We start from the raw sequence: 13081 nt of genomic DNA on the forward strand, positions 1-13081 counted from the left end.
TCATGGGAGGGATGGTGATTGAACTGAACAGAGGCTCAAATGTCTGTGGCGCTCTCAGTAGACCCATGAGCTTTCTAAATAGAAAAGAAACTGCTCCTAGCCTGGCCTTTTCTGAGACCGGTGCGTGTCCTCCCGGGAATCCAGCGCCTGGCATCTTCGCGGGGTGCTGCGAAGGGGCGGGGCTGGGAGGCGGGGCACGGCTGGGAGCGAGACGGGGCGGAGACCGTCGCCTGCTGGGACCACCGCCTGCTTGGACCGCAGAAGAGCAGGAGGACGTCTGAGCCATGCTCGCGGCGATGGGCTCTCTGGCGGCTGCCCTCTGGGCAGTGGTCCATCCTCGGACTCTCCTGCTGGGCACTGTCGCCTTTCTGCTTGCTGCTGACTTTCTCAAAAGACGGCGCCCAAAGAACTACCCACCGGGGCCCTGGCGCCTGCCCTTCCTTGGCAACTTCTTCCTTGTGAACTTCGAGCAGTCGCACCTGGAGGTTCAGCTGGTAGGAGCGGGAGAAGGTGCCTGGCGTGTCCTGACCTAACCCTGTTCTGCAGCGCAAGGGACGTTCCGGCAACGTGGGTGGGGTGGGGGATGAGGGGCAGGAAGAGGTGTGGCTAACATGGTAACCTGGTAAAACCCACTTTGAGTTTCATTTCCTAACCCATTAACTGGCATGATTCCACCTGCACTTTCTAGGGATGGAATATTATTAAATGTTTACTATTTGCATGTTGTCATGTTAAACATTACTGGAACACCTTATTTATAATGTGATTACCTTGCCCTCTTTTATATGATTGTCCTTAAAAATGCTACACTTTCTTTCTGAGAAACTTCATTTCCCATACATAAAGTGGTGATAATACTACCTCAAGCTTGATCATTTCTCAACCGAGTTATTCCCACTACACTAACTGAGCCCTCCACCTTCAGCCTCCTTCCCTTGCAGTGCACTCTCACTAAGTAATAATTTTAAAATGTTCTTCCTCTGCTTAAATTTTTGCCAAACGGTGTTCAGACTCCTGACTGAACCACCTGGGACCCTTCTTGATGCAGCTTCTTTCCGCCTCTATACAATAATCTCCTATCAGTGCTCCCCGACTCTGGTGACCGAGTTCTTTCAAGTTCTCTCAGACATCAAACCCTATCTCAAGAAACCAATACTGGTTTTCCTGCCACTCAGCACAGGTAACTTGCTGAGAGACAACAGTGTGACAAGTGATTATGAAGATTAGATAAAATAGTGAATGGTTAATATTGACATATAGTTGGTACATAACAAATATTAGTTCCCCTTTCCCTCCACATGCCTGCAGTACTTTAAACACATGGCGGTATATTGTACTCAAATATTGATAGACAAAGTTGTATCACTTTATGGGAGAAATACCCAATTGGTAATACTAAGTGACAGAATTAGCCACAGAATGTTAAAACTAAGCCCCCAAACCTGTGTCCTTATTTAATTAATATGATGTTTAATTTCCAAGTATGTGGAGATTTTCTTGTTATCATTCTGTTAATTATTTCCAGTTTGACTCCATTGTGGTCAAACATCATACTTTGTACAATTTCAGTTCTTTTAAATATGTTAAGGTTGATTAAATGACACAAGATATAGTCTATCTTGATAAATGTGCCATGGAGGCTGGAAAAAATATGTATTTGACTATTGTTGGGTGGAATAATTGATATAAATTATTGTTCGGTGAAGTAATTGATATCAATATCAATTTGATTTTACTGGGTAATGATATTGTTTGGTTCGCCTATATCCTTATTGACTTCTTATCTGCTTATTCTATCGATTACTGAAAGAAGAATGTTGAAGTTTCGAAGGACGATTGAGAATATCTATTTCTCCATTCAGTTCTAGTAGTTTTTCCTTCATGTATTTAGAAACTCTGTTTTTTTGCACATACACATTTAAGATTATCATGTATTCTTAGTGAATTGATCCTTTTATCCTGTAATGTCCCTCTTAATTCTTCATAATTTTATTTGCCTAAACTGTACTTTATCTGATATAATATAGCCACAACAACTTTTTTTCTGATTAGTATGTGCATGGTATATGCATTTCTATTCTTTAACTTTTAACCTTCTTGTATCATTATACTTGAAATTAGTTTCTTGAAGACAGCATATACTTGGGTCTTTTTTTTCATTCTGGCAATCTCTGTCTTTTAATTGGTGAATGTAGACTATTTATATTTAATGTAATTATTGACATATTAAGATTTGTCTACCATTTTATTAATTATTTTGTTTTTCCTGTTTTTTATGCCTCTGTTTTCCTTTTCCTATCTTCCTGTGAATTACTTGAACATATTAAAAATAATTTTATTCTTATTTATCTGAGGTGTTTTTTAGCAGCTCTCTTTGTATTATGTTTTACAAGTGATTGCTCTAAGGATTACAATATGCAGATGTAGCTGATTGCAGTCTATTAGTGTAAAAATTTTACTACCTCAAGTGAAATATAGATATCTTGCAACCATTTAGGTTCCTTTACCCTCTCTACTTCATAATTGTTGTAAGTGTTATCTCTATATACGTTGAGAACTACATCAGATAATATTATAATTTTGCTTTTAAATGTTAAATGCAATTTTGAAAACTCAAAGAGAATAATAGTCTATTGCATTTACTCATTTATTTACACTTTCATTTATCTTTTTTCATTTCTGATGTTACAAGCTTATCATATCCTTTCAGATCTGAAGAACTATCTTTAGTTATTCTTTTAGTGCAGGTGTACTGGCAAGAAATTCTCTTAGCTTTCCTTCATCTAAGAATGTTTTTATTTCACCTTCATTTCTGAAGTATATTTGCACTGGACATAGAATTGTAGGTTAACAATTCCTTTCATTCAACATTTTAAAAGGTTATGCTTCTTCTTTTTGGCCTCTGTGGTTTCTGTTAAGAAATCTACTGTCATCTGAATTGTTATCCCCCATATGTAATGAACTTTTTCTCACGCCTTCCTTCAAAAAATTTTGTTTGTTTTTGTTTTTGTTCAGTTTTCAGAGGTTTAATTATGATAGATCTTGGTGCTACTTTCTTTGGGTTTATGCTGTTTGGGTTTCTGAAACTATAGATTTGTCTTTTGCCAGTTTCGGGGAGCTTCAGCCACTCTTCAAATATTTTTCAACTACACGTTCTTTTTCCTCTCTTTCTTGGACTCTTGGATACTGATGGCACAAATGTTAGATCTCTTGTTGTGCCACAAGTTCCTGAAACTCTGTTTTTGTTGTTTCCAATGTAGTTTCTCTGTGTTGTTTAGTTTGAATATGTTCTTCTGAGCTGTCTTCAAATTCACAGATTCTTCTATCATTACCATTCTGCTATTGAGCTATTTTACTGAGTTTTAAAATTTAATCTATTGTATTTTCAGTTCTAAAATTTTCACTTGGTTCTTCTTTATCTTTTATTTCTTTGTTAAAATTTCCTAATTTTTTGTTTTGAGACTATTCATAGTTATTGGAAAAGCTTTATAACAGCTGCTTTTAAATATTTAATTATTCTATATTTCTAACATCTGTGTCATCTCACTGTTGGTGTCAACTCACTCAATTGATGTTCTCTTGATTCTTGGTAAGGTGAGTAATTATGGACTATATCCTGGACATTTTATATATTTGTTATAAGACTTACCCTGGATACTATACAGATCTTTTATTTTAGCATATAGCCTATTTAGATTCTGAATGCTCACTTTTGTGGGTGGCAATTCAAATATCAGTGCGGGTTATAAAGCCTCTGCAGTGCTATTCTGGTCTACTCCACTTTGTATTACCCACTCCCACAGGAGCCCATCTCACATTCTCATCAGTGCAAGCTGGGGAAAAGGAAGATGGAACAGAAGACAGGGATCCCTCTGGCATAGTAGCTTATGCTTTACTACAGAGGGAAGAGAGTCAGAGATCTGCCCATATCTCCTCCAAGGGGAAGTGCACCTCCTTATTACTGTAGAAGAAGGCTGGAAAGCCTAATTTGCCCTCTGACTCCTGCAGGGAGTTTCTTTACTTCAGCTTAGGAATAGAAGTCACAATTCAGCTCACAGACTCAGCAGAGAAGGGTACTACCTCATTATTGCAAGGTAGGGTGAAAGACAAGGTACCATCCATGTACTCCAGTGCTGTACGACCTTTCAGAGTTGGGAAGGGTCAAATGTTTTTCATGGTATTTGCCTCCACAACAAAGAAGTAAAAAGGCTAAATGGTTTCTCTCCTGTTGGGCTTTCCTTTTCCTGGTCCTTTGGCTAGAGAGAGTAGACTTTTCTTGAAGATATTTTTGTCTGTGTTAATTGGTGTCATGATTAATAGAAGTAAAATGGAATGCTTTTTTTCAATCTTATCTGGAATAAGAAGCTTGATCTGCACCTTTGTTTCATTCCTAAGATAGGTGTTTCTAGAGGAGTTAAATGACTTGCCTAATGTCACAAAACTAGCCAGTGACAAAACTGAGACTGGGATCTCATCCTTGGCCCTGTGATTTTCTTATCACACTGTCATCATTTATTTTTATTTTATATAGGTTTGCATTTTTATATTTCTGGGTGTAAAACAAATGGAGTTAAATTATGAAATTTAGTTATAATTAAATTTACATTCTTGCAATTGGAAAACATTAAGTACTAACTAATAGATCTTACATAAGGGTTTTTATGTTAGTTTTCATTTCATCTTCATGATGGGCACACAAGTTAGGTATGATCTGGTGGTGCTTCCACTTTACCATGGAGCAAACTGACTGAGAATAAACAGCGAACTGCCCAGGTTATTCAGCTAAATAATAACAAATAAGGATTTGAACCCAAGACTATTTGATTTGTATACCTATTGTGGGATCTGGCCAGCCGCCTGCAATGCAACGGGGCTCTTTCTTTGTTCCCAGGTGGATCGGCAGGTCAAGAAATAAAAGACACACACAAGATAGTGAAAGCTGGGTTCAGGGGGGTCACTGCCTTCTGGACCTGCAATGCCGCCAATGTGCTGGATATACCAGCATTTATTATTAAGTTTAGTGAGGACGGGGGTAGGTTAGTGAGAGATTTAGGGTCGTTTGATTATGAGGTGAGATGGTCACATGGGGATGAAGTAATTCTTTAACATAACATCGGTATGCAGAAGTACAGTATACAGAGATAAGAATTTACAATATAGTGTGTGCATCAGCAATTTCTAACAGAGCCTTAAAACAAAAACACAGTCTGTCCATAACCTATGATTAGCAAGATATTAATCAGCAGTAACAGTTGCAGCAAAAGCTGGTTGCAAACAATCAGTAGAAACAGGACGTGAACTAGACAACCGGTTAGACCAAAAATTCTCAGAAGGGAGTATGCCTTAACCCTAAAGAGACCTGGAAGAGCCGTGGCAAGATAAGGGCATTTGTAACCCTATCTTATCCATATGAACAGGTGCCCCTCATGGGTCCATTTACAGGCTCTCCACAAGGGTTTCATTCCATTCCCAGAGCTATGAACATCTGCTTTTCTGGGATAGGAATCTTGGTGATGTGAAACCTCCCTGAATGCATGTCCATTTATAGGCTCTCTACGGGGGGAAGCACATCACGCACTGTTGGCTCATTCTGGCAGCCCAACCTGGCATTGTCTTTACACAATCCTGCATGTAATTTTGCATTTACAATAATCAGAAGCATTTCATCTTTTATTCTGTAACAATAGTTTCAGGAGGTCTCCCTACATATACCTGTTATCTACTTTATGTTGCCTGACTTTTCATGACATGGTTAGAGGACAATTGATGTACTCACATGTTTATTCATTCAACAGACATTTATTAAGTGCTTATCATTATGCCAGGCAAAATACAAGGCTGTGTATGACTAAATGTATACTGTACACTCTTGGTAACCAAATGAGATATAAGGAGATTGGATCACTGAATGGAAACGCTAGGGATAACCTTTTGTAGAATGTTGGAAGAAACTGGGCTAAATTTTAAAGGAAATTTTGATTTTTGGCAAGTGGCTAAGTGGAGTAAAGGGACAGAAGATTTTTAATAGGGGAAAATGGTCTGAGCCACAATAATTTTATTATTAATTTTAGTATTATGATTACTTATCACAACAATACTAAACATGGGAACTAATAACACCACCCATTTTATAGACTTGGAAACTAAGATAGAGAAAAGTTAAATAACTTTCTCCCAAATCACACAGAAACTAAGAAGCAGAACCTGGATTCAAACAAGTTTGTATAACTTCAAAATCCAAACTCTTAAGCACTCCCTTACATCACCTCCCCTACTCAAACATCTTAGAATTCTGATTGAAAACCAAACAAGATCCAAAATATTATACCTGATATTAAGACTCTCCTCAGCCTAGCTCAGATTACCTTGTCAGCCTTGTCTCCCATGTCCCTTATCAACTGAGAAGATACTTTTCCCAGGAGCCTTCCTCAACCCTGGTCCTCTTACATGGTTCTTAACTTCCTCCCATCAAATATTTTATTGTAAAGAATGATAATAATGAGAAGTGATTATTTATCTATATGCTCCATTAGATTGTTGGCTTCTTGAAGGACTTGTTGCACTCCCCAGCACCTGGCATTGACCTGCCACATGGTCAGTGCTCTTTAAATAATGAACCCTATGCTTCAGTCAGACAAGGTAGCTCTCTTGCTCCCAAACACCTTCTGCATTTCCCCTTTACATCTGTATATGATGTTCCCATAACCTAGAATGCCTTTGATTTCTTACTACATGTTTTTTATTATCTTTGTGGTTTGGGGGTTGTTGGTTTTTGTTTGTCTGTTTTTGGTGGCATCCTGACTTTCATTTAAATCTGGCTCAGATACCATCTACTCTTTAAAAAGATATTTTTCTTATATCTGTGGTGGAAAATCATCTCTTCTTGCGATAGCTTTATGTCCCTCTCTATCAGCATAATAACACATGTCATCTGCTGTGCATTCCATTTTTTTTCTGCACAGTCTCTCCCAAGAGACTTTGACACTTTAGGAAAACATCATATCATATTGATCTTTGTACTACCTCTATGTATAATATGCCAGTGCCAGAAGGTGCCTGGCAACTCTTAAGAATCTCATAAAAGCCTGTTAAGTTGAACATGAATTTGATCTCCGCAGCCTGTTCTCAGAAACCAGCGCAGCCCCAAGAACTACCTGTGAGACCATTATTCTTGGAAGGAGTTCATGGGCCCCAGAGGACTGGTAACTCCTGAAACAGCATGCAAAACTCTTTATGTGTATAGCTGTGTATGTGTTTACTGGAGATCAGGTCTATCATATACATTATATTTTCAAAGGATTCTATAACTCAAAAAAGTAAAGAACCACTGTTTTAAAGCTTTATTTCCCATTTCCTTGTTTTTTTTTTTCTTTATTGGATAAAAAAGCTTTTTGACTGTAAAGGCAACAATACATACACAGTGAGACAACATATTAAAATACAGTTTAAGGAGAGAGAGAATCTTACCTGTCCTTGTGCCTATCCTGCCACCACTGTGCATGTGTGCACACGTGCACATGTGCACACACACACATACACTCAGCGGTACCTCTATAGGACCTTGGTGGATATCTTTCCAGATTTGTATATAAATGAAAATAAAATTGTATTTCCAACTTTTTATTAGAAATTCCACGTATCAATGAGAAAAAAGTTGAATACCTTGATACAGAAATGTTTGAAAGACATAAACATATGACTTTAAAAATACAACATCCAGATTGAGGGAAAGATGTTAAACCTCAGAGAAATATAGAAACAGCATGCATTTTTGTGCCTCTTAGGATCTCTCTCTCTCGCTCTCACACACACTCACAGAGGCACAGCTCAGGGGAACAGACCCTCTGACCTATTGCTGGCAGGAGTGTGAATTAGTACACTCTTTTCCTGTTTTTCTTTTCCTCTTTTCATATCTTTGTTCTGTTGGTTATTAAATTTAAACACTTAGATTCAGTGGAATCTCTGTAAACTTTATATCTCTTGGTAGCCATGGTTCAATAGTTCAGTCTCTTCTCCCACTAATCTTTTACTTCTTCCTCTTTACTGTAAACATTTATTTTGTTCCACCCTTTTTTAAATGCTTATGCTACATTTGGAATTTTTATTTCTAGCATTACATTTCCTGTTTCCTATTGCTTTTGTTTGACTTTTATAGATTCTGTTTCAGTTCTTTTCTTTTTCTATTTTCATTTCTGATTTTAAGACTGTTTTTGCCTTTCAAAGCATCTTATTTTTATCTCCTTTTGTTTTATTCTGTTGAGGTTTTTGTGTGTGTGTGTGTCTCATTTAATGATATACAATTGAAAAGTGTGCCCTGCCTTACAAAGTCTTCTCAGAAGCCCTCTGGGTCATTTAATCTTTCTAAAGAAATGGATAAAATGACTGACAGGGTGCACGTAAGAATTGTTAGACATCACCATCCTCATCCCAGGGCTCCTACCCTGTGTTTAAACAGTGGATAATACCATACAAGTTTTTTATCTAGTTCTGTTTAATTCGAAATATGCAGTGGCAGAGAGTTGGTAGAGATAAAATTCTTAGGAAGTTTATTTCAGTAAATAGTAATGGAGTTCTGAATCCCTCCCAAGTACAAGCTGAGATTCTAGGCTTTATATTTTGCTGGTTAGAAGTCATTTAACTTAACCTGAGATTTTTCAGCTCTTCCAAAAACATTCTTATTTAATGTTCTAAATTAGTCAAGAAATCCTTCTTGTCAGGCCTAAGAAGTTCATCCAGGAATTCAACAAGAGTACATTAAAAAAAATTGCTTGATGTGTATGGTCCCATTACTGCCATTTCTTAGAAGCAAAGACGCTTACTTTAGGAGCAAACTGACTTGAGATCGAATCTCAGCTCTGCTTTTCCTAGCAAGACAGGACATGCTGTCTAGGAGATAAAGATTGATGAAGGACTCTGAGCCAAAAGAATACAAGGACTGAGTTCAGGCTTGGTCTTTAATGTGGGAACAAGGTGGTGGGATCAGACTGAATCTATTGTATCTGCTCCGATGGGGACCATTAGGAACAGGACTCTAAGAGGAACATGGTGGAGTGTAAGTGCAAAGGCATCTAGATTGTGGAGAAGAGGCCACAAACACCTAAAGGAAATGAAGCCCTTCGGATTGTTACCACTGCCTGCAGCTAGACACAACCCAGGCAGAAAAAAAGGCAGGGGCAGGGTCTACCTGGGACCCTTTGTTGAACAGATACATTAGGAAGGATTTTGATTCATGACCGTACACTGTCCTCCAACCTACATTTGCAGATATTTCCTCCCTTGTACACATTCATGAACATACACACCCCCATTCTCTCTCTCTCCCACCCCAACTCTCTCACTCTCACTCATTCTTACTTTCACTCTGTCACTCCCACTAAACTCTGTCACTCAGATTCTGGAGCCATCTTGGGCTCACATCTTTGTCCTCAAATCTTACATAATGCCTGGGAAATTCCCTGCACCACTCAATAGCTTTGTCACCTTTGCTGTGTTGTTTCAGCTATAACTCATTTTCCTTCTTGAAAGATAAGAACTATTACTACTGTAGGGTGGTTGTGAGATTAATGAGATAAAATATGAAAGGTGCTTAGCAATGGCTGCCTGTGACCATGAGTGCCTTCTTCCCACACACCAGTGGGTTCCTGTCCCCTTTGCCACCATAAGAATGCATCCACCGCCCTTTGCACACAGAGCTCTTTCATTCCTCAGAGACTCGCTGGGTGGCTGTGCGCCTGGAACAAGAAAACAAAGTGCCTTTCACATTGCTGCTCTCATTCTTCCTCACAGAACCTTAAGAGGGAGGAATAATTTTCTCCCTTTTATAGCTGGGGAGTTGAGGCTCAAAAAATAAAGCAACTTCCACAAGAGCCCAAAATGATGGAACTGTACAGCCCAGCTTGTCACATAACTCCAGAGCTCGAGGGCTTTCCTCCATGCCTGGACCCTGCCCTAAAATGCACCTTGTATTGTCTAGCATATGTTTCTATTATCTATGCCCAGTCTAGGAAGGGGGCATTCTCATTTGGTTAAACAGATAGTTATGATTTACTAAGAAGTCCGTGCTTGGTACACCAGATTAACACTAATCATGTCTCAGCCTTCTTAAGTGTTCAGGTGAGAATTCAGATGTGCTGAATTCTCTCTATTCACTAGACTCTAGGATGCTTGGGGTTAGAAATCTTGTTTACTATGTCTATATATTGAGACAGGCTTTCACTCTGTCACCCAAGTTGAAGCGCCATGGCACGATCATGGCTCACTGCAGGCTCAAACTCTCAGGCTCAAGTGACCTTCCCCACCTCAGCCTCCTGAGTAGCTGGGTCCACAGGCATGTACCACCATACCCAGCTAATTTTTAATTTTTTGTAAAGACAGGGTCTCACTATGTTGCCCAGACTGGTCTCGAACTCCTTGACTCAAGCAATTTGCCTACCTCGGCCCCCCAACGTGTTGGGATTACAGGCGTGAGCCACTGCACATGGCCAGAACTTATTTATTTTATTACAGTTTTATCCTCATGCCTTGCCCTAGGGACACATGATAGATGCTCACTCAATTCATGTTGGTTGAATACATAAATAGATATTTTATAAAGAAACATTCACATTCTGAAGTGAATTGAATCTGAGCCTTGTTGAGAGAAGGAGAAAAGGAAATAAAAGCATTCCCGTGAGACCAATGTACACTCACTCACACACACACACATACACACACAGATACAGACACACACACTCCTTCAATATCAGCCCCTCCAGCTACACATATCCTCCATTTCTGAACACATGGACATGTGCATATTCAACTGTTACTATTTAACTATTTTTCAGTTTGTGAAGAAATATGGGAACCTTTTTAGCTTGGAGCTTGGTGATATATCTGCAGTTCTTATTACTGGCTTGCCCTTAATCAAAGAAGCCCTTATCCACATGGACCAAAACTTTGGGAACCGCCCCGTGACCCCTATACGAGAACATATCTTTAAGAAAAATGGTAAGTTTCTTGGCCAACGAAAGGTGAGTGTTTGATGTTGATAGTCCTATAGTCTGTTAAAGGCACCTTGGTGACTGTAATTTTCCAACACTCCTAGAAACCAGCCCCATAATAAACTTCCTGCCACTAAAGGAAGCTGGATATTCACATTTCCTGATTGAAGTCACTCCCTCAGAAGATTTGATAAGATCATCCCTCACTGGGATTTGGGAGAAGCCACATGCCCTGCCCAAACCTACTCTGGATGCTTTTATAATGAAGTAACCACCTTACCCATTTATAGCAGAGGAACGTGTTCTCTCTGTTTTCCTCTTCCAACCCTCTCTCTTTAGGAAAATGGATGTGGATCTTCCTCCTTCTGCTGCTACTTCTTCCTGTCTCTATTTCCTTATTCTCTTTCATTAAGGTTGTGCCACACAGAGGATCTTGAGCCTTCTGGTCTATGATAGAACAGATTGGCATGAACACTTAAAATTACCATTAAATATACTGAAACATTTAAAAATTGAAATGAAAATCTCAAATCTATTATTCTATTAAAGCACCACTTTTAGGTGTGAAGGGGACCAGCCCTTCCACACTTGTGGGTATTTCTCATCAGGTGGAACGAGAGACTGAGAAAAGAAATAAGACACAGAGACAAAGTATAGAGAAAGAAAAGTGGGCCCAGGGGACTGGCACTCAGCATACGGAGGACCTGCACCGGCACCAGTCTCTGAGTTCCCTCAGTATTTATTACTATTTTCAGTATCTCAGCAAGAGGAATGCAGCAGGGGAGCAGGGTGATAGTGAGGAGAAGGTCAGCAAGAAAACATGTGAGCAAAGGAATCTGTGTCACAAATAAGTTCAAGGGAATGTACTATGCCTGGATGTGCATGTAGGCCAGATTTATGCTTTTCTCCACCCAAACATCTCAGTAGAGTAAAGAGTAACAGAGCAGCATTGCTGCCAACATGTCTCACCTCCTGCCATAGGGTGGTTTTTCTCCTATCTCAGAATTGAACAAATTTACAATCGGGTTTTATACCGAAACTTTCCATTCCCAAGGGCAGGCAGGAGACAGTGGCCTTCCTCTATCTCAACTGCAGGAGGCTTTCCTCTTTTATTAATCCTCCCCAGCACAGATCCTTCACGGGTGTCAGGCTGGGGGACAGTCAGATCTTTCTCATCCCATGAGGCCATATTTCAGACTATCACATGGGGAGAAAGCTTGGACAATACCCGGCTTCCAGGGGAGAGGTTCCTGTGGCTTTCTGCAGTGCATTATGCCCCTGGTTTATCAAGACTAGAGAATGGCAATGATTTTACCAAGCATACTGCTTGTAAATATTTTGTTAACAAGGCACAACCTGCACAGCCCTAGATCCCTTAAACATTGATTCCATACAACATATGTTTTTGTGAGCTCAAGGTTGGGGCAAAGAAATTGGGGCAAAGAGGTTGGGGCAAAGTTACAAATTAACAGCATCTCAAGGCAAAGTAATTGTTCAGGGTACAGGTCAAAATGGAATTTCTTATGTCTTCCCTTTCTACATAGACACAGTAACAGTCTGATCTCTCTTTCTTTACCCTACAAGGTGCTTCTCAATTCTTAGAAATATTTCATCAGTTAATTCTATATCCATTCACTGTATTATCTGCCCTGTGAAGCACGGTACTAGGCATGAGTGATGTAACAGTGAGAAGAATAGATAAAATCCATATCCTATGTAGTTTATATTTCTATGCAGAAAGAAAAATAGTATCAGTTAACTTTAGTAGTTAGCAGCCTACAGTGTTATGAATTCAAGTTCAGGATGTACTTATTAATGCAGTCCTGGGATGCAGAAAAAGTAAATAAATATTCATTTAATAAACTGGTGAAACAATCTGGCAGACAGAATAGAATATGAAAAGTCCCTGAAGTGAAAAGGACAGGGAACTTGAAGAAATGAAAGGTGACCAACGTGACAAGCATGGGGATTAAAAGGAGATAATTAAAGGAAGATGAAGCTACTGAGCTTGGCTAGGAATAGTTCATGCAGGTTCCTGTTAAGGATACCAGTTGTTATCCTAACATTAATGGAAGCTCTTGAATGGCTTTAAGTGAGGA

General features: G+C 39.3%; 1 protein-coding gene across 1 annotated transcript in view; it reads left to right on the forward strand.

Moving 5' to 3' along the window:
* The first annotated feature begins 232 nt into the window (after window positions 1-232).
* The window catches only part of LOC100447634 (cytochrome P450 2J2), a 33211-nt gene continuing 20362 nt past the window's right edge, over window positions 233-13081 (forward strand). The window contains exons 1-2 of the mRNA XM_002810755.6: window positions 233-494; window positions 10827-10989. Of these exons, the coding sequence (XP_002810801.1) occupies window positions 285-494; window positions 10827-10989 (373 nt within the window). The 5' untranslated portion in view covers window positions 233-284. The remainder of the gene's footprint in view (window positions 495-10826; window positions 10990-13081) is intronic.

This window comes from Pongo abelii, chromosome 1 (assembly GCF_028885655.2).
Source record: "Pongo abelii isolate AG06213 chromosome 1, NHGRI_mPonAbe1-v2.0_pri, whole genome shotgun sequence".
Taxonomy (NCBI): domain Eukaryota; kingdom Metazoa; phylum Chordata; class Mammalia; order Primates; family Hominidae; genus Pongo; species Pongo abelii.